Source organism: Heteronotia binoei, chromosome 19 (genome assembly GCF_032191835.1).
Source record: "Heteronotia binoei isolate CCM8104 ecotype False Entrance Well chromosome 19, APGP_CSIRO_Hbin_v1, whole genome shotgun sequence".
Classification (NCBI taxonomy): Eukaryota; Metazoa; Chordata; class Lepidosauria; order Squamata; family Gekkonidae; genus Heteronotia; species Heteronotia binoei.
In genome coordinates this window covers 30,009,541-30,030,857 of record NC_083241.1, presented here as the reverse complement: position 1 = coordinate 30,030,857, position 21,317 = coordinate 30,009,541, and the positions used below count along the sequence as shown (strand labels likewise).

The following is a 21,317-nucleotide window of genomic DNA, read 5'->3' as shown; positions in this document are numbered from 1 at the left end:
TCTTCCTCCCCCACAACAGACACCCTGTGAGGTAGCTGGGGCTGAGAGGACTCTCACAGCAGCTTCCCTTTCACGGACAACCTCTGCCAGAGCTATGGCTGACCCAAGGCCATTCCAGCAGGTGCAAGCAGAGGAGTGGGGAATCAAACCCGGTTCTCCCAGATAAGAATCCACACACTTAACCACTACACCAAACTGCTCTGCTTAGTAAGTGAAACAAATTAGAGAGAACATTGGTGAGGCTCTTTACTCTGTCCCTTCCAACAAGGAGAAGTCACTTTTTGGGGTTGTGGGGCCCACACGCCAGGCAGGTTTGGGGAGGGCTGAGGGCATGCAGTGGGAACGACAGGCAAAATACGATTTCAGTTCTCTGTCTCTAGCACCAAAACACCCTCTCCCCAACTGCTCTTCGTGCTAACCCAGCATGTCACTTGACTTCTGTTTTTATTCAAGAGACTGGTACCGGTGTGTCTTGTTACTCAATTCAAAATTTCACACCCCAGTTGATTAATGTGTTTCCTTATTTGCAGCAGCATTAAAGGTGAATGCAAAACAAGGAACTGGATTACATCAGAAAAGGAAACAACGTTCTGAACTCGCTAGCTGAGCAGTGGAAGTTGCTATGGCTAGGTGGCAGCTTTTGCCAGGACACCCCAGGGGGTGGGGGGAGAATCCCTTCCTGAGAAAAGAAAAACCCATCTGAGCCATTTCAGGTGCAATTTCCAGTACAGCTCAAAAATAAGACGTTTGTCCTATTCCAGGTATGCTGGCCTTAACCACCCAAGCTCCTGCCCAGGGCTTTCAGCAGGACCAGGGTAAAGTTCATACAAATACTGAACAAGTCAGGCCATGAAGATTAAGATCAGATCATGGGGATACGGGCTCGTTCCTTGCCAGATATAAGAATCAGACTCCAAAATGACCAGGAAAAGCCTGCCAGAGCCTGTCCCAGAATCATCCCGGAATCACCTTGAATACATTCACCCACCCGCCACCCAATCTCTTGAATTCTGACTTACAAATGCACCTGCCCAAGGAAATATAGTTCACAGCTAAGGTGCCTTGTGATTCCTGTTTGATTTCCCCCAACTGGATGTTGTTTACTCACCAGCTGGATGGCTATCATTAAGACAGTCTTCAGAGTAAACGTTCGATCGCAGATGTCAAATAAGTCCTCTAAACTTGGTCCGAGGAGCTCAAGTACCATGGCGTTGTACTTTCCACATGGCCCGTAATAATATACTTGGGGGAAGCCTTCTGTTGAAACGACAATGAAACAAAATTGACAAATATGAACAGAAGTGCAGTAGCATCACTATTAGGATACAGGAATATTCCAGCCTTGACTGCTGACTGACCAAACCGGTCACTGAAATGGTTTCTGGGATGGATGTACAATTTTCTCCCCTGCCATGTATTGGTACTATCTTTGCATTTAGATTTGCAAGGCAAACATATGCTAACGGAGCAATTTCTAACACCCCTGCAATCAAAAATAACCTGTCAACTGTTAACAGCCTACTCTGCTTCAATTTCCAAAACGCAGCTTATGACGCAACGATAACAAGTTGTTGTTCTAGAAATGCATGTCTACAAGTTGTGCTATGAGCGGCAGGAATCAAACAATTTTCTTCCTACTTCAGCCCACCCCTCCAATGTGCAGGAAGGCCACAAGCAGTAAAGCAGGAGACTGACCAAGAGAGAGATCTTGGGGTCGTGGTAGATAACTCACTGAAAATGTCCAGACAGCGTGTGACTGCAATAAAAAAGGCCAATGCCATGCTGGAAATTATTAGGGAGGGAATTGAAAACAAATCAGCCAGTATCATAATGCCCCTGTATAAATCGATGGTGCGGTCTCATTTGGAGTACTGTGTGGAGTTCTGGTCACCACGCATCAAAAAAAATATTATAGCATTGGAAAAAATGCAGAAAAGGGCAACTAGAATAATTAAAGGGTTGGAACACTTTCCCTATGAAGAAGGGTTAAAACGCTTGGGGCTCTTTAGCTTGGAGAAACGTCGACTGAGGCGTGACATGATAGAGGTTTACAAGATTATGCACAGGATAGAGAAAGTAGAGAAAGAAGTACTTTTCTGCCTTTCTCACAATGCAAGAACTCATAGGCACTCAATGAAATTGCTGAGCCACAAAGAAAGAACATTTGACGTTCATGTTTCTTCCAAAAAAGACCTTTTCAGAATGAACGCTCCTTTCCATAGTGCTAAAAAGACTGCAAGGTCCTTAAAAGACTCAGACGAACATCCAACAGTTCTAGGAAAGCCTTCCTCCACTCCTGGAGCTCTCCCTTGACCACATCCCATTTTAAGCAGTCAGAAGACTCTGTTTTCAGAGCCATTCTTCTAAGTCTTGGGTCTGAAAAAGTCTGCCTACTTTAAAGAACAGAGCGATTAATATACACACTCAACAATTTAAAATCTTGTCTCGATGGTACTTGATACCCTTAAAAATTTTTAAAAGCAAACTTTATTCATTGTTGGTGGCTTTGCCCCAAAATTCAAAACTACTGGGCCATATTAGTCGCTAAGATGTCCAAAATAGAAAGACACCAGAGTCGGTATTAAATCTTTGGCCGGATACTTTTTCCACCCCTTTACGAAAAGAACTCATTTCACTTTTGCTACTTGCTGGAAAAATCCTCTTAGCTCAAAAATGGAAGAAGTACAATACTCCGTCTATTGAAGAGTGGTATGTGAAAGTCAGATGATACAAGACAAACTGTCCACACAACTTTTATTGATTGGAATCACCGAATTACAAAAACAATATCCGAGAAATGGTTTCCTTATTTTGAATATGTGAATTCAAATGCTTCTGCAGAAGATATTACCTCCAAAATTGTTGGACTTTATTGTTTTATAGTTGATTGCTGATCTTATTTAGACTTTCATGGTACAGATGTACTTACTGCTTGATGGCTTCTGTATGTGATTTTTACAGCTTTTGCTTGTATAATGAATGTTTTTTTTGTTATAATAAAACTGTTTACAAAAAATTTTTTTTTTAAGTATTTGAATTCTGTCTGGCCGACATTCCATCACCACAGAATCCTCACCAAAGGAGGCCTGGGCACGTGGTTAAAGAAAGGTTTGGTTGCACTATGAACACACTTTCTGCAGAACTTATCAGAACTGGCACCGGACTGCAGAGCCAGCTCAAGACATTTTAGTGCTTATGGCCTTCCCCCACGTTGGAAGGGTGGACTGAAGCAGGGAGAAGATTGTTTGATTCCTACAGCTCATAACAGCACAACTTGTTTGCCAGTGCACTAAATCCTCACTCAGAAAATGGCAGGAGTTCTGAGGTCAGAGATATCAAGTCTCCCCTAGGCCCCGTCAAGAGAAAGATTCCCTCTAAGCTTCCTCTCGCACCAACTAGAAGCAAATTAATCTTTATCATTCAACTGTACAGTTCTGGTTGCCGTCTCTCAAAAAGGACACTGGAGAGCTGGAAAAAGTACAGAAGCAGGCAACCAAGATGATAAGGGGGCTGGAGCACCATCCTTATGAGAAAAGGCTGAAGGGTTTGGGACTTTTCAGTTTAGAAAAGAGACAACTAAAGGGGGACATGATAGACATTTATAAAATTATGCATGGGGTGGAAAGAGCTGACAAAGAGACATTTTTCTCCCTCTCACAAAACAGTAGAACTCAAGGCCATCCAATGATGAGCAGTAGGTTCAGGATGGACAAAAGGAATTACTACTTTATGCAGAGACTGATTAAATTGTGGAATTTGGTACCAGATGGCACCAGGAATAAACAAGTTTAAAAGGGAATACGATTCATGGAAGATAAGTCTATCAATGGCTATTAGCCATAGTGGCTGAGGGAAACCTCAGAGGCACTAATCCTCTCAATCCAAGTGCCAGGAAGCAACATCAGGGGAAGGCCTCAGCCTCGATGCCCAGTTGTCAGCTGTCCAGAGAAACTGGTTAGCAACTGTGTGAGACAGAATTCTGGACTAGATGGACCATTGGTCTGATCCAGCAGGGCTCTTCTTATGTTCTCATTATGCTTTTTCTTTTAACACATCCCTTTCCAGGTGACTGCATTCAAACATTTGATTTTACATATCAAAGTATGCAAAGGACAGCCTCTTTGTCACATCTCAGTCAGATGAAAAACAAGAGGGTGAGACGTCTTGCTTACCTGTACAGCCAATGTGTTTATAAAATCTATACTCTAAATGCAGCTGGGGGGCACGGGATTTTAATGGCTCCTGTAAGGAAAATGGGAGGAGGGAGGAAGGGAGAAGAAAAGTCACTTCCAATAAGTTTAGCTCTAGAGACTATGCAGCATTTCTAAAACTGTGAACTTCAGAAACAAACTGAGGAGCTTGAATGTCTTTTTAAAAACCAAGTATCTGGGCCTTTGCTAACCCCCAAACTAAAGGAAGAGGAGATAAAACAGACAGTGTAGAAGCAGGGATTATGACTTGGGGAAGCAAGGAAGCTGAACTGAAGTCAATTCAAAGCAGTGGTACCATAATCCACAGTCGTATTTTAAGCATTTGCCCTGTGCTTTTCTCTCCAGAGGGACCCAAAGCAGATTGCTTATTTAATTTCTGTGGGTGGGTGTTTTTGCAAAGTTAACCAGTACAAATCACCACGTGTGGGTCTAATCCTGGATCCCCTGGCCTGGCTCGCTCTACACATCAGACAATGAGCCATGGACTGAAAACCAAAAGGACCAAGAGCCATTCGGCTTTAACCTTTTGGCCATGCACAGGCAAAACACTTGCATCGAAGGAAGCACAGAAACTCAGCCCAAAAATCTTCTTCACCTTCCTCCCCTTCTAGGAATGCCTCTGGCACTCGCATGACTACCTGTTTAGATTTTCTGCCCCAATGCAAGCTTCCGTTCACAAGAAGACAACCACAGAGTTTGAGAAGGGGAGTAAAACCTCCTGGCTTCAGTCACTTTGCCTAACAAAGGCTCCAGATTCACTCTTAAGTAACTATTGAAGAAGTTCATAAAGGAACAAGAGACAGATAAGCAGCTGTTCAGGACCAGCCCCCTGAAGTCAACTCCAGCCTGTGAACGACACGGCTTTCCAAAACCGTATTTAGGGGAGCAGGGCATTAATAATTTCAGGAAGAACACAGAATGAATAAAGTGGTCTATTTTTGATAGCACAGAAAACCACAGCATTCTGTTTAAAAAAAATGTGAGCCTACTCACCAGTTTGATTGCTACGTATTCATTTGTGTAAAGATTTTTGCCTGAAAGACAAAAAAAATCCAAAAGTATAAAAAAACTGTGACGGGTAGAAGGCAGTGTTTTAGGTCTGTAAACCATGTGTATGCTTCCTGCATGATAAACAGCATAAGATAAACCTGCGTGTGCGTGTGTATACGCACACTAAGGTTATATTACGCTCTGTGTGTTTGCAACTCATTTTATTCCCTATAATCAATAATGCTTTAAGTGCAAAACAGAAAACTATTTTTAACCAATTTATTGATAGCATATGGTTACAGAACTTAATTTCCCTTCGTTGCTTCAATACTAGCCCACATGACTTTTCAATCCCCCCTCCCTCCAATATAGACTTCCCTGAGGTTATAGATTCTAATTCAATACTAAAGATACATCTGACTAATCAAAATTCGTTATATAAATATTTTCCCCCCCTTCTTGCTTCTTCGTTTGTTTTTTTCCCCCCATTATTACTAAAAAATTGTCCAATGTCTTCTTACATTCGACTCTTTCTCTATATATTCTTTAAACTTCCTCCACTCTTTTTTAAATATCTCCAAATCATAGTCTCTTAATGTTCTAGTTAATTTATCCATTTCACTCCACGATAGAACTTTCATAGTCCAATCCCATTTATCCGGTATTTTTTCTTGCTTCCAAAGCTGCGCATACAATGTCCTAGCAGCTGATAGCAGGTACCAAATTAGAGTCCTATCTTCCTTTGGATATTTTTCTAATTGTAATCCAAGCAAAAATGTCTCTGCAATTTTCTTAAAATCGTAACCCAATATTTTGGAGATTTCTTGTTGTATCATCTTCCAATACTCTTTCGCTTTTTCACATGTCCACCACATATGGAAGAAAGAACCTTCATGTTTTTTACACTTCCAACATCTATCCGACATTTTCTTGCTCATCTTAGCCAATTTTTTCGGGGTCATATACCACCTGTACATCATCTTAAAACAATTTTCTTTTATGCTCTGACAAGTTGATATCTTCATTGAGTTCTTCCAAAGGTATTCCCATGCATCCATTTGTATTTCTCTATTCACATTGATTGCCCATTTGACCATTTGAGATTTTACTACTTCTTCTTCTGTAGACCATTTCAATAATAACTTATATACTTTTGATATCAATTTTTCATTATCACCAAGCAGGACCCTTTCCAATTCTGTTTGTTCTCGTCTAATTCCTTCCAATTTTATATCATTTTCCAACAAGCTTTTAATTTGTTGCATTTGAAACGAGTCATATTTATTGTCTAGCTCTTCCGAAGATTTTAATTCAATTTTATCTCCTCGAATCTTGAGCAGTTGGTTATATGACATTTCTCTTTTATCGTCGGATTCAGCTGTTATTTTTATTACTTCTGCTGGCACTATCCACAGCAAAACAGCAAAACAGAAAACTAGATGCAGAGACAGTATGATCCACTTTAATTAGAACACTCAAGAAAAACAGTGTGCGAACACTCAGGAAAAACCCTCTGAAATGGATGGTTCTTACGTGTGTGTGTGTGTGTGTGTACACACACAAATAAGTATCTATGGACATATAAAATTTTCACGGACAAACTTTTGTCATGTTTCTAAATGGTACAGATGGGCAAGAAGTGGCAGTGACAATTGCTACCACAAGGCATATACAGCACACTGCACACAGTTTGAAAAGAGACTGACTGATGTGTGATATGCACTGATGGGAATTGAGAGTCCTGGTAATTCTTTTTTTTAAAAATCAATGGAATTGCTTAAAATAGGAACCACTAGTGGAAAGCTCTCTCACTAGGGCAATTATAAAATACTCCACAAGTCCCATGGCTTTTGAAAGCACGTTTGCAGGACGTAAATGGGGAAAGTCTATACTAAGAAAAAGAACATAAAAGACCTATCCACTCTGGTGGGTCCTTATTATATAATTTATACATAGCCTTACTTCCCAATGGGAAACAAAGGGGCATACATCACTATCCCAGCTTCCATGTCATCCTCCCAACAACCTTGAGAGGTAGGTTGAGAGAGTGAGACTGGCCCAAGGTCACCCAGTGAGCTTCCTTGGCACAAGTGGGAATTTGAACCCAGGTTTCCTAGATACCAGTCAGACACTGTAACCTCTACAACATGCTGGACTGTAGTTAACAGAACTTATTCTTTAATGGGGTGAGAATTAACAGCTCTTTGCCAGCATGCAATCCCGCTGCGTAACTGGTCTACATTTGAACAGCATATTTTAGAAATGCTAGTGCATGTTGTACTCAGGGGTGGAATTCTATCAGGAGCTCCTTTGCATATTAGGCCACACACCCCTGATGTAGCCAATCCTCCAAGAGCTTACAAGGCTCTTTTGTGTAAGCTCTTGGAGGATTGGCTACATCAGGGGTGTGTGGCCTAATATGCAAAGGAGCTCCTGCTAGAATTCCACCCCTGGTTGTACTTACTGTATTTTATATAGACCACTTTAATGGGGGTGGCAGGGGCTGGACTTACAGGTAATTAAACCGGACAGAATATAAGAGAAATAAAAACCTCAGGTAGAAATCAAGCTACCCTAAGAGCTCAGCTACAAGATAAACTGTCGTTATATAAAGGCGCTAGGGTGAGAATTAGTGGGTCTCCTTCATGTTAAGGACAGAGCACCAATTACTATTTGAGTAAATATTTGACAGGACTCCTGCCACTGATTTTAATACCAATCATGACACATACCAGCGCCTTGGTATACCTTGGAGCTGCAGAGGATGAAGCGACAGCTTAGATGACTAGAGCGAGTGTGGCGGAGATCTTATGACGAGGAGTCTAGAACTTCTTATACAACGTTCATGAAGGTCTATGAGAAGGCAGTGAAGTCAGCTAAGAGAGATTTCTATGCTGCCTCCATTGCATCTGTGAAATCGCGCCTAGCCCAATTGTTTAGAACTATTAGATCATTGACTACAGTGCCAGTTGCAATCAAAAGGGTAGGGAACTGGATATTGGCTGTGAGGCCTTTGAGACTTATTTCGCAGACAAAGTCTCGACTCTCCACGTAAACTACCAGCAACAATTGATACAGTACCAGAACTGGAAGCCTGTTGTTCATCTTTGGGTCCTACATTGAACCACTTCAGCTGCCTCTCTCAGGAGGATGTGGACAGGATCCTGGCTGCGGTGAAGCCTACCACTTGTCCTCTGGACCCGTGTCCCTCCTGGCTTGTGAAAGCAGGCGGGGAGGACATTCAAGGGCCCTTAGCTGAGACTGTTATTCTATCCCTGTCATCAGGGGTATTTCCAGCTAAGCTCAAAGAGACAGTGGTTCGCCCGCTTTTGAAGAAGCCATCGTTGGACCCTTTGGTTCTAGCCAATTATTGCCCAGTCTCGAATTTACCGTTTCTGGGCAAGATAATTGAGAAAGCGGTGGCGGAGCAGTTTCAAGCTTTCCTGGAAGATACATCTGTCCTCAATCCCTTCCAGTCTGGCTTCCGTCCTGGTCATGGGGTGGAGACTGCTTTGGTTGCACTCACAGATGACCTTAGAAGGCATCTGGATCAAGGCGGGTCAGTGCTGCTATCACTTTTAGATCTCTCTGCAGCATTTGACACAGTCGACTATGATCTAATGACCCACCGCCTTGCCAACATTGGAGTCCAGGGGGCTGCTTTACAGTGGTTTCCCTCCATCCTCTGTTGTCGGGGACAAAGGGTGGCGTTCGGCAAGAAGACCTCCCTGTGTCACTCACTAGAGTGCGGTGTGCCGCAGGGAGCTATTCTCTCACCAATGATGTTTAACATCTATATGCGCCCCCTTGCCCAGATTGCCAGAGGTTTTGGGCTGGGTTGTCACCAGTATGCAGATGGCACCCAGCTCTGTTGATGGACGACCATCCAGACTCTGCCCCAGACCATCTAACCAGGACCCTGGAAGCAGTGGTCGATTGGCTACATTTGAGCTGGCTGAAGCTTAATCCAACTAAGACGGAGGTCCTGTACTTGGCTTGGGGGGGGACTAAGATCGGGGATCCAGCTTCCTACCCTGGATGGCGCATCTCTTGCACCAACCCAGAAGGTGAGAAGCTTGGGTGTGATACTGGATGCCAACCTTTCTATGAAGGCCCAGGTCACAGCTGTTGCACGATCTGCCTTTTATCATCTTAGGCAGGCCAAACAACTAGCGCCCTATCTAACCCCTCAGGACTTAGCTACAGTGATCCATGCAACAGTCACTTCCAGGTTAGACTGCTGTAACTCACTCTACGCAGGCTTGCCCTTGAGGCTGATCCAGAAGCTCCAGCTGGTGCGGAATGCGGCAGCATGATTGCTGTCTGAATTGCCTGTATGGGCAAGCAGTTGGCCGATGCTGTGCAGTCTGCACTGGCTACCAATTGAGTACCGGATCCGCTTTAAGGTTTTAGTATTGACATTCAAAGCCTTACATGGCCTGGGACCGGCATGCCTGCGGGACCGTCTCTCCCCATATGAGCCCCGGAGGTCGCTACAATTGGCCAGTGAGCATCTTCTGACCATCCCTGGCCCAAGGGACGTTTGGCTTGCCTCGACCAGGGCCAGGGCTTTCTCGGCCCTGGCCCCGACCTGGTGGAACCAGCTCCCAGTGGAGGTTTGGGCCCTCTGGGATTTGCTACCATTCCGGAGGGCCTGTAAGGAGCTGTTCCACCGGGCCTACGGCTGAGGCAGACGGGTGTCCTATCATTTAAGTGGGCCCCCTGCACAGATTGCACTGTGCTGATTCACCATACGGATTCTCTGAGACCAATATAGCTGGGATTGAACATCTAGGTTGGGACAAGGATGCCTAATCGATCTGCTTAGGCCGCCTCACCAAATGTGAATCATGGCTAAATGGTTTAATTTTTAACTGTTTTAATTGTTTTAAACTGGTTTGATTGTTCTACTATGCTGGAAGCCGCCCTGAGCCCATTATGGGAAAGGGTGGCCTATAAATCAAGGAAAATCAATCAATAAATTATCTGAACATGTCCTGATTTCACTTCAAGCCAGAGAGCAGAGCCATGTTTGTGAAAGCATCTTAAAGAAGCCATTGCATGAAACTGTAAGACCCAACCCAAAGCGATAACAAGAAAATCAAACAACTCCGGCACTGGATCTCGATGGCTGTAAAATACATACCAGGGCAGATGTCACCTGAAAGAACACACACCACCCAAGTAAAACTTTAACTTCAGTACTCTGAAGATGGCTCAATAATACTGAAATATAACAAGTTCAATCCTGTCCAGGTTTCTGTGGGGAAAATGGAATCCAGTTCTTTTTCCTGGGCTCACACGCACACATATCCTCACTTCAGTCTGCTCTGAAGGAGGAAATGTAACAGATGTTTACTAGAAAACAGCTTTTGTTTGTGCTAGAGCTTGTGCTAGAGCTCTTGTGCAAGCTAAACACACAAAAAAGACCACGGAAGCTGCTTCTGCAAAGACAAGTTTATCGCAGTCTTATTTGTGCTTCTGTTCATACAGGATCTCAATTTCTGGAAGCTGTATTACAGAGGAAGAAAACAGCTAGGTATTGTGCATGAATCCATTTATGTTTCATAAGACCTAGCCTTGGTCACTTATTTATTTACGTTATTTATAGCCCACCTTTTCCCTCAGTGGGGACCTTAAGTAGCTTTCATTGTTCCTGCTGCCTCTGTTTTACCTTCACTACAGCCCTGTGAGGTAGGTTAAGCTCAGAGTGTGTTAATCTAGCCCAAGGTCACCTGGCGAGCTTGCAGAGCAGAGTGGGGATTCGAACGTGCGTTTCCCACATCCTGTCTAGGAGTCCCCAACTTCCTTGAGCCCACAGGCACATCTGGAATTCTGGCACAGCGTGGTGGGGTGCAGCAACAAGATGGCCGCTGCAAAACGGCTGCTGCAGGAAGTGGGAGTCAGCTGCAAAACGGCTGCTGCAGGAAGTGGGAGTCAGCTGCAAAACAGCTGCTGCAGGAAGTGGGAGTCAGCTGCAAAATGGCTGCTGCAGGAAGTGGGAGTCAGCTGCAAAACGGCTGCTGCAGGAAGTGGAAGTCAGCTGCAAAATAGCTGCCACAGCTTAACTTCAGTAACACGGCGCAGATCCTTGTGCTGCGGTGGCAGCTGCTGCCAAAGCAACATTTTTTTAAAAATTGTATAGACAGTCATATCTCCAACAGTCAATCAGAGGCCTTGCTGGGCAAAAGCCCCATCTGGCCCCGCCCACTTCTTCAAAACACCTGGTCAGCACCAAAGTGTCCAGAGGCATCACGTGGGGGACTCCCGAGTCCAACACTCTAGCCATTACACCATTTTGACTCTTTTAGCTGATTAAATCTGCTCTGAAGCCGTGAATGGAGCTTTGACTCAATGGGCGTATCTTGTTTTCAGGTTGCAGGTGAACCCATTTCCTGCCTGAGAAGGAAGGGGGAATGCCCATCTCAAACTGGCCCCCGCCACCTGCAGCTTTTACATATATGGATATTAAAATGTGTCGCACACTTAGGCTTATTTTATGGCCCAAATCCCGAGTGACGCAATCGTTGTGCCTTACCTAGCCTGAGCTCTCCGAAATTGCCGCAGCCTATCTTCTTGCCGACTCGGAAATTGGGACCGACCATAAGAACACCAGAGGTCGATGAGGAACTTGACGCTCGGGAGTTGTGGGAGCTTCTCCCAGGATTGCCCTTCCCTGTTCTTTGCCTTTCATCTTTCTCCCTAGGAAAATGGTCCATGATCTTAAAATAAAGTTATCTGCCAGCGACTGGGATTTGGACTGTGCACTTTTATTCTTGAAGAGAGAAATATATATCCCGAAGAACCATTGGGTCAAACTATAGAATCATTTGGAGATCTTTTGGCATCACGTCCACAGAACGTTCAATGGGCAGCTCTGGAATCCTCCAAGAGGTAGAAACGAGGGGGGGAAATCTTATACAACCTAGAAAGAGAGAGAAAAAGAGAGGGCAACTGTAAGAGCAAAATCCTATTTATAAAAGAGCACGCATCTCCCTAAAATAAGAACCCGATGACTGTGATTTCAGTCTTCCAACAGACCGATCAGTTCAGATGTAACCCTTTGCATTCTGGGAGAAGCATGAACATGTGGGGTGCCACCATTCCCAGCTGATCCCTCCCCTCCAATCAAGTGATAACCTCTGTTCCTCCATTTCCCATAGCTTCGGCCTCGAGATATTTGGTTCCCATCTCAAAGAGATATAAAATAAGAAATATGAAAGAAAACCTCATGTTCCTTAAGCAGGAGATTGACTGCCCCTGCCCCTTGAATATCTATTCACCACAGTCCATCGCACACAACAATCTCCACATATTCATTCACATGAGCTGTGGGAAGGAAGTTCAAGTTTAGATCCTCAAGGTCTGAGGGTGGGGGGGGGAACTAGCTTATCTATTGACTCAGGTTCATTCAGCTTGCAAAAACTGGTTGACGATTGACTGTCCAGCCCACATCTGGGTCTCTCTCAGCCCTGTGAAGGAAATGGCAGCCTTGTGGTCTCATTTGGAAAGAACACTGCACATGTCAGACAGCAGAGAGATCTGCGCAAACACCAGTAGGGAAAAGCTTATGTAGGAAGCACGGACAAATTATTTAACACAATTAATAAAGCAGGATGGACCTAAAGAGCAGCGCTTATTCATTTTTAATCTAGGAAACAAGGTAAAACCAAAGAAGGTATTCCACAGATGCAAGGAAGTCTATGACCTTGTTTTTCTGAAGTTAACACGGTCGTCTGCTCTGGACTGGGAAATTCCTGGAGGTTTAGAAACGGCAGGGTTTGCAAAGTGACCTCAGCAAAGTATAATGCCATAAAGTCCATCTTCCAAAGCAGCCATTTTCTCCAATGGAACAGACCCCTGGAAGTCAGTTACAATTCCAGGAGATCTCCAGGCCCCATCTGAAGATTATCAACCCTAATTATAATATTAAATGGTTATTTAGAGCATCCTTAATTTTGTTGATAGCAACTGAAATAAACCCCCAGTCCCACCCTATCTCTTTTATGGTGTCCAAACTCCAACTGAAACCTGAAGATCTCCTGGAATCCCAATTAATCTCCAGACGACAGAGATCAGGTCCCCTGTAAAAATGGATGCTCTGGAAGGTGGACTCTATGGCATTACACTCCACTGAGGTCCCTCCCCTCCCCCAGGTTACATCCCCAAATCTCCAGGCATTTCCCATCCCAGAGCTGGCAACCCTTTTGGGCCCTGGCTTATTTGGACATACCTGGCCCAAAGTCATTACTCGGACGTACCTGGGTCACAGTATAGTCACAAGAGCATGTTGCTGTTTAGCCTGACAAAAATCTTATGTGGTTTGGAACATAATCTTCAGGAAAGCCTAAATGGCTAGCTGGGGGCCGCATCACCTTAGAATGTGTGAGACTCATGGAACTCGGCTGGCTGTGAGAACATAATGCAGGGAGAGCATGCTCCAGAGACCACAACCAGAAGGATGGAGAGTTAAGGGGCAATGCAGGAGGTCACTTTGTTCTGGTCTGTTGCAACCGTAAGTAGGAACAGACCGACCTAGAAAGCCTTTGGAATCTTCTCATTTCAAAAAACAAACTTATGCAGGACGATTTTCTTCCACTGCATTTTATCTGAAGCGTGCTTGCACGCGGAAGCTCGTACCTCGAATAAAACTTTGCTGGTCTTAAAGGTGCCGCTGGACACAAGCTTTGCTCTGTTCCTTCCACAACGGCTACCCACTCGGATCTATTCAGCAGCAGCATTATATATAAATGACGAGTACTACAATTTGAGAGAATTTCCTTTTTTATATACAGAAAAGGAAACCAGGCAGCATACAGAAGAAGATGATGGACAACCGCTCAGACTTATTTTCTACTCCACTTTTCTCCCCAATGGGAACCCCAAAGCAACTGACATCATTTGCTCCTCTCTTTTATGCTCAGAATCACCCGGTGAGTTAGAAGAACAACGTTTTGAGTCCAGTGGCTCCTTTAAGTCCAACAACGTTTTATGATACCTTGAAAAAAACCTGTGTTGCTCTTAAAGGTTCCACTGGATTCAAACTTTGTTCTGCTGCTTCAGACCAGCTACCCACCTGAATCTACCCTGTGAGGTATGTTAGGGTAAGAAGGCATAACTGGCCCAAGGTCACCCAGCAACTACTATGGCAGCAAGGGTTTAAAAATGCCTACAGTCTGGTTAATTCAGCTTCCTTGAATCCTCCTACAATGAAACGACGTAACTGGGGAAGGAAGTTCTACTCCGTCTGTGTTTTCAGATATGAACATACCAAGAGTCACCTTGGTAGCAAAGGCACCTTTTTCAGCCCACACAAAGTCTACTGGAGAGCACTAAAGGCAGCCCAATCCTATGTGAGTTTGTTCACAGGTGAGTCATAATACACCTTCCAGGCAAGTAAAAGCACTGTGGGGACAATCTTGGCTCAATAAATCAAGGTTGCGAACACTTGGTAGCTTTGAATCAAGGACAAAACCTGACATTTTCACCATCTGGTGCCTAACAGTAACTCTGATGAAAAGAAACAGACCTGGGGAGGGGTGCTGAGAAGTCAAATATCCCAAAGCCATGTTCATCCTATTCTCTTAGAGGTGTAAAAATTCACTTTTGTCCAGGACCTTGAAGGATTTGCTGGTCTTGAAGAATTCCTATAAAGCTGTGTAAGACGAAGCTAACTTTTTAGCAGGGGCCCCCAACCCTTTTGAACCCACAGGAACCCCTGGAATTCTGACGCAATGTGCTGAGCGCAGCCCCAGAATGCAGAACCAGTCGCAGCTTGCCTTAATTCACAAAGTGGAAATCCTTATTCTGCGGCGGCAGCTGCTGCCAAAGTCACATTTTTAAAAACCAGCATAGCCAAACAGAAGAATATTTTTATTTTCTAAAAATACTTGGTGGGCACCACGAAAGGCGCCCATCAGTGAGCGCCGTGGCACCCACGGGCACCACGTTGGGAATCCATGCTTTTTAATGGCAGCCCTTGGGCCAGTGGGAGCCTGCCTGGAAGTTACAATATCCTAGGTGCTTTAAGTGATTCCACAAACCCATATGGCTTTTTGGTGAGTATTAGTTTGCCAGTTTGAGATACATTTTCCATAAGCCAGTGCAACACAAACATTTTCATAAGATAAATATGCATTTCAGCTTCAGTAATAGTGCGGGAGCCTCAGGAACACGCCTGGAAGTTTCAGAAGGTGCACACAAGGCCACTCAGCACCCAGTACTTAGGTAACCCCGAACAGAGCAAAAGAACAGCCGGATGATAAGGTTATCTATATTTAAAGCTAATGGGCCTCCAGTGCTAGAGCCAACAGAAATTCAAAGGAAGGGGAAGTAGGCCGGGTTGAAGGAAATGAACATGCAGGCCTTGTTACCTGCAACTGGAATGCCATATTGGAGGGGGGGGGGTTAAAAAAGGCCACCCCCCCAAGCAGGTCAACTGATCAGAAGATCAATCAATATCACAACATTTTTGAACAGCTCTGTGAGCACTGGAGGACTCAGTTGGCCACAAGCCCTTTTCAGTTAAGCTAAATCGTCATCGTCGGGGCCGGAGTGGGGGGGGGAGGGTTAGCTGCTTTTCCTGGGTACCATAAAAATAACTCTTTACTGCAACTGTACTTACTAGACAGCCCATGGGTGGCACAGCAGCTTACAGGACTGATTATTGTGACTACTGATGTGGCACACCCAGAGATTTTTTTGCTGTATGTTTAACTGGCACATAAATATGTAAATGGATAAACATTGTACTCGAAGGGCCCCGTCCTTGTTCTTGGCACTGACATTCCGTGCTGCTTCTGGGTTACAGAATACTTGGGTCACAGCTGACTTTTGGCTACTCTGTAGGACTTTCAAGGGAAGAGATATTTAGAGGTAGTTTGCCATTGCCTGCCTCTGAGTCATGACCCTGGTATTCCCTGGAGATCTTCCATCCAAATGCTAGCCAGGGCGCATCCTGCCTTGCTTCCAAGATCTGGTGAGACTGGGCTAGCCTGGGCTATCCACAATACTATAATGCGACACCACGATGATTTACTGCTTGCTCTAGGTTAACACTGCACATTGCTCAACATCAAACAGCTGTTCTAGATACCCAGAGACAGTCTTGACCGACACAATATTCTGGTCAGACAACCAGAATGCCAGCACACCTACAAGTGGGCAGAGCTGGCCATACGATGGAAGAGTCTCAAAACATGAAGCGAGGCACATGATCAGGGGTTCTGTACCAAGAACACTGCACGGACGGAGCACAAGAAGTCATTACGATCCTACCAGGACATGGGAGTTTTCTTCGGAAGGTGCACAAGTTGGTGCTAACCCTTTTTTCCCCTACCTGAAGAGAGGAAAAACCATGTCACCTGGCATTGACACCCCCCCCAAAAAAAACAATAACTCCATCTATTTTGAATAAATCTGCATAGTTTAATCACCTATTTGCAGATCAGTCACCAGCTGAAGGTGGTTGCCATGGAAGCGGTTCACAGTTGTGCCCACGCATCAGCGCTGAGAAGCTAAACAAGTAGGTGGCAGCAGGAAGAGTTGAACCCAGAAAGCGCCAAGGAGCTGCAGGGAGATCATTCACCTGCCTCAAGTTCTTCGGTGCTGATACATCATGCCAGTCGGGAACACACGCACGTTGCATTTGCGCTTTTGTGCTGGTTGTGAAGATTTGTTTTCCACTGAACAAAAAGCAGCGTTCCTCTGACGTTTAACCCTGCTTAGCGAGTTGGGCCCTTCCATGGCAAACCCTCATTTGACACGGTGCTTTAAGAAAGCTTTTGCAAAATAAAGAGTTGAGCCTAGACAAAAAAGACTAACAGTGCCTTGCCCCCAAACGCTTTTCAGAAACCAAACATAAGATGCATAACCTTTTCTTGCCATAAAAACCAAAGCTTCAGCTATTTAAGTTGGGTTTTTTACTCATTCCCCAAAATTCTCAAGACAGCAAAGCACATCAGGAGTAAACAGAACACATAGAACTGACTGTAGAAAACATCAGTCCTATTATTCACAAAAAAGAGGGGGACACCAACTAAAGCGATTTCAGCTAGATTCCAGTCCAGTAGCATCTTAGAGACCAACAAGATTTTCAAGGTATAAGCTTTTGAGAGTCAAAGATATCTGACAAAGGGAGCTTTGACCCTTGAAAGCTTTTATCCTGAAAACCTTGATGGTTTCTAAGCTGCCACTAGGCTTGAATCTAGCTATTCCACTGAAGACCAACACCGCTGCCCTCTGAAACTAAAGAGATTTCAGTTTCCCAACAAGCCCTCATAATTAAAGGGCACTTTGCCCCCTCCATAGAGGCTGCATAGGAGTTTCCCAAGATGCACTGACCCAATTAATGGGCTTCTCTAGGACTGTCAGTCCACATAACAATGGCTCTCCTGTGCTTTCTTTCTTTTTTAGCGGAGCCTTCTGCAGCTAACCTCAAGATACACCAGGTATAGCTTTAGAAGTAAGCACCATTGCCTGGAATCGGGCCTTCAAGTTTATAGGTTACCAGTGTGGCTGCCGTACTGATTCCTTCTCAGCAATAGTTCTGTGTAACGGTTAGTGTGTCAAGTTATGCCCCTCCCCCAGGGAGGGGGAGACCAGTGTTCAATGCCCACTCAGTCATGGCTGCTGGGTGACCCTTGGCAAGTCATGGTCTCTGAACCTAGCATACCTCACAGGGTTCCTGTGAAAATATACTGGAGAAGGGGGAAATTGTTCAGTTTCAGTTTATTTCAATTTCATGCTGTCTTGAGTCGCTGGAAGGAAAGAAGGGATAGCGGTGCAGCATTTTTGCACCAACTGAATCTTCCAGTCTGTTTTTAAAGGGCAGTCTCTGGGAAAGAACAATGCAGAAGTAGGAGGCTACAAAGACACGAATGATGAACCAGTCAAAAACTTATACACTAAACAAAGCTAGCCAAACATGCTTCTGGACATAGATACCACCCAAGATTCAAACTGCAGTAGCCACTTCTGGAGCGCCCCTATGATATGCTAGGGTGGCAGTCCCCTGTCAATGGAATGCAAGCCAGATAACTTCAGTCAGTCAGTCAGTCACATTTTATTTGTATCCCGCCCTCCCCGACCAAGCGGCTCAGGGCGGCTAACAGCAAAAAAACTCAATACATACATTATACAATAAATAACATTTAACTACAATTAAAATCCATTAAAATTCTAAAAAACATTAGTGCATTTAGCGCTATATTCGCTGGCAAGTTTACTTGGTAGTTTAGTAGTTTCAGCTGGTGAAGGCCGTTTGGAACAAGATGGTTTTGCAGGCCCTGCGGAACTGTTCAAAGTCCCGCAGGGCCCGCATTTCAGATTGCTGGTTGTCATATCCTAGAACATATCTCTTGCTGACCCAAAAAATGTGGCTTGAGGAAGCTGCCATCTTGGTGACCCTCAAGTCTTTACATCCTTGCCGGCTGTACACTGAAACTGAACCTCAGGAATGCCAGCACTAAAACTCACCAGATCTCATAATTTCTTCAACTGCCACTGCAACCCAAAAAACAAAGTTGGCAGCTGGAAGTGAAATATTTCAGACTTCAATCAAGGACAGAGCTCCTGTGCTGAATGAGTATCAGAGGCCACCAAGATCTCCAAAAGGGCAAGCAGACTCTAGCTGAAGACTGTTCGCTCAGACGGGTGAGTGTAAAGCAGTCTTTGATCCAAGCTGAGTCCCCAAATTGGACAGGGCCAACTCAGGAAGTATTCTAGAATGTTAGGGCAAAGTTCTGTAACACATGTTCTAAAAAAATTATGAAATCAATGTGGTGAAAAAATCAATACCAATATACCTTTTGCTGCAATCTTTATGGCACATAATTACATTCCACCCAAATCAACATGAGCAAACACACCAAGCCATTACTTAATTTTCATGATTGATTTTACATATGAAGCTTGAAAATGGGTAGAAATCATCTTGCCTCCAAAACCTCTAATCGCATGCTCTACTAGATAAAACTTGGCTCACATGCCACACCAGTGGGATGGGGTCCTACAGACTGAAAAACAGAGAACAGGTTGAGATTGTTTCGGCTCTAAGACCACTTGTGCATACATACAAGCTCTGCATCTGAAGCGCGTGAGCATCAGCATACCAACAGATGGGAGACCATAGTATAGATCTGTGGTACCAAACAGGAAGCTGCCATGTACGATAAGCAAGGAGCAAGAAGAGTACATACACTGCAGTTACACACAGGAATTGAGATACCCTCCGGGCACTGAGATTGCTTCATTTTATGGATCTTTTTGCTCATAAATTTCAGTTTCATAATTTAGATCTAAGATAAGCCAGCTCATCTGCACACCACTCAGTGCTACCTACGGAATTCCATGAGCTGCTACTGAAATATAAATGTGCTGTTAGTTATCTGTGTATATATTATACTATTAAAACAATGTAGTATTGAAGCACAGGTTCCTTCTGCACCAGAGTCAGATACGTTTGGGGCCAAGTTCACAACTGAAGAAAGTTCTGAAGAGTGCCAAAGCCATTTATCATGTTCAGCTTCCAAGAACAGGTTTCCCCCAACTGTTCAACCCTGAATGTGCCTTTGGCAGTAGATCCTCTGACAGACCAACTTCCAAGTTTATTTGTGTTTAAGACAGCAATCACTCAAATAGTGGTGCAAACACTACACGATCTCAGCCAAAAGGCCTAGAAGCAATTGTATTGCAAATACATATAATTTTAATATGCCAGGCACATATTTCAGTGTTTGTGCATGCCAGGTGCAGTTCTGAGCATGCAATACCTTCAGCTGCATAGCACAGTGGTTAGAGTGTGGGTCTGAGATGGGGAAAGATGCAAGTTAGCCCCCCCCCCACCCGTGACCATGGCTAGCCCCCAGTCTTTCAATGCAACCTGCCTCACAAGGATGCTATGAAAATGCCCGGAGTGGAGGAGAGAGAAGAAGGAAGCCATATGCAACGAAACGTCTTATGTCCAAGTCCCTTGACCCTACAGGATCACTAAAAGGCAGGACGCAGGAGCTAAACCAGCCAGATGCACAATAGAATTCACATCTCAGCTCAGATCTCCAGGTACAAACCACAGTAATAAAAACTGCTACATATTATGAACTGAATCATCAAAGCTCACTGTTGGAAAACAATGCAGTCTAGAGGCCAACAGCAAAGAGGAAGTGAAAAAACCTCCAAGCTCCTTTGGTGTAGCAACATCCTTAAGTGTTCAGCTTAGCTTCTGACAAGAAGAGGCAAAGTCTGTATTTATATTACAAGTATAAAGGCACTGAAAGGAGTGTTCCAGAACACTTTTAAACTTTCAGACTTGGGTAGAAGGTACCCAGCACACACACAAACTGAAAGTCAACAAATGCTAACACGGATTTTTCTTTCTCTGTACCACACACAAAATTCCAGTTCAATGGCAACTTAAAGACCAACAAAATTTTTCCAGGTACGGCTCTGACCTGGGTACCTGATCTCATTAGATCTCAGAAGCTAAGCAGGGCTGACCCTGGCAAGTACTTGGATGAGAGACGACCTTAGAATACCAGGAGCAGGAGGCAGAGACAGGCTGTATCAAGCCACTTCTCTGAGCATCCTCCATGTCCCAGTAGGAGTCGCCAGAAGTCACCATGACTTCCAGGTACATATACACAAAATACCAACATCATCATATATATGTATGCATAGCATAAATTTTTGTTCTACTATTTATATATGCATAATTTTGCTCTACTAATTTTGTTCTTACTATTACATAGTATATTCTACTATTACAGGCTATCATGGCTGACACAATATTACACAAACACCCTGTGGAATTTTACACCACAGAACTTATGACAAGCAGCATTGCCAGATTTAGCTACAGGGACCACAGTGGCTAGTAACCCTGACAGACAGTTCCTATTTTTGAACTTTTTTCCCAAATCACAGAGAAGCCCTGACTCAATGGCAGAGGATCAGCTTGGAAGACAGAATGTCCCAGGCTCCATCTTCAGCTAAAAAGATTGGACAGCAGGCGAGACCAAGGACCTTATCCTAATACCGCAGAGAGAATAGCTGCCAGTCAGAGTGGGCAATGCTGCCCTGACTCAAGGTACACTCTGCCAGGGCGACCTCGGCCTAGAA

The 21,317-nt window shown here is 44.3% G+C and overlaps 1 protein-coding gene across 1 annotated transcript in view; it reads right to left on the bottom strand.

The window, feature by feature from the left end:
- The window catches only part of CSNK1G1 (casein kinase 1 gamma 1), a 55,347-nt gene that overhangs the window by 32,230 nt on the left and 1,800 nt on the right, over positions 1 to 21,317 (bottom strand). Inside the window, exons 2-5 of the mRNA XM_060260085.1 lie at positions 11,740 to 12,126; positions 5,205 to 5,245; positions 4,173 to 4,242; positions 1,109 to 1,257 (exon numbers count right to left, since the gene is read on the bottom strand). Of these exons, the coding sequence (XP_060116068.1) occupies positions 1,109 to 1,257; positions 4,173 to 4,242; positions 5,205 to 5,245; positions 11,740 to 11,920 (441 nt within the window). The 5' untranslated portion in view covers positions 11,921 to 12,126. The remainder of the gene's footprint in view (positions 1 to 1,108; positions 1,258 to 4,172; positions 4,243 to 5,204; positions 5,246 to 11,739; positions 12,127 to 21,317) is intronic.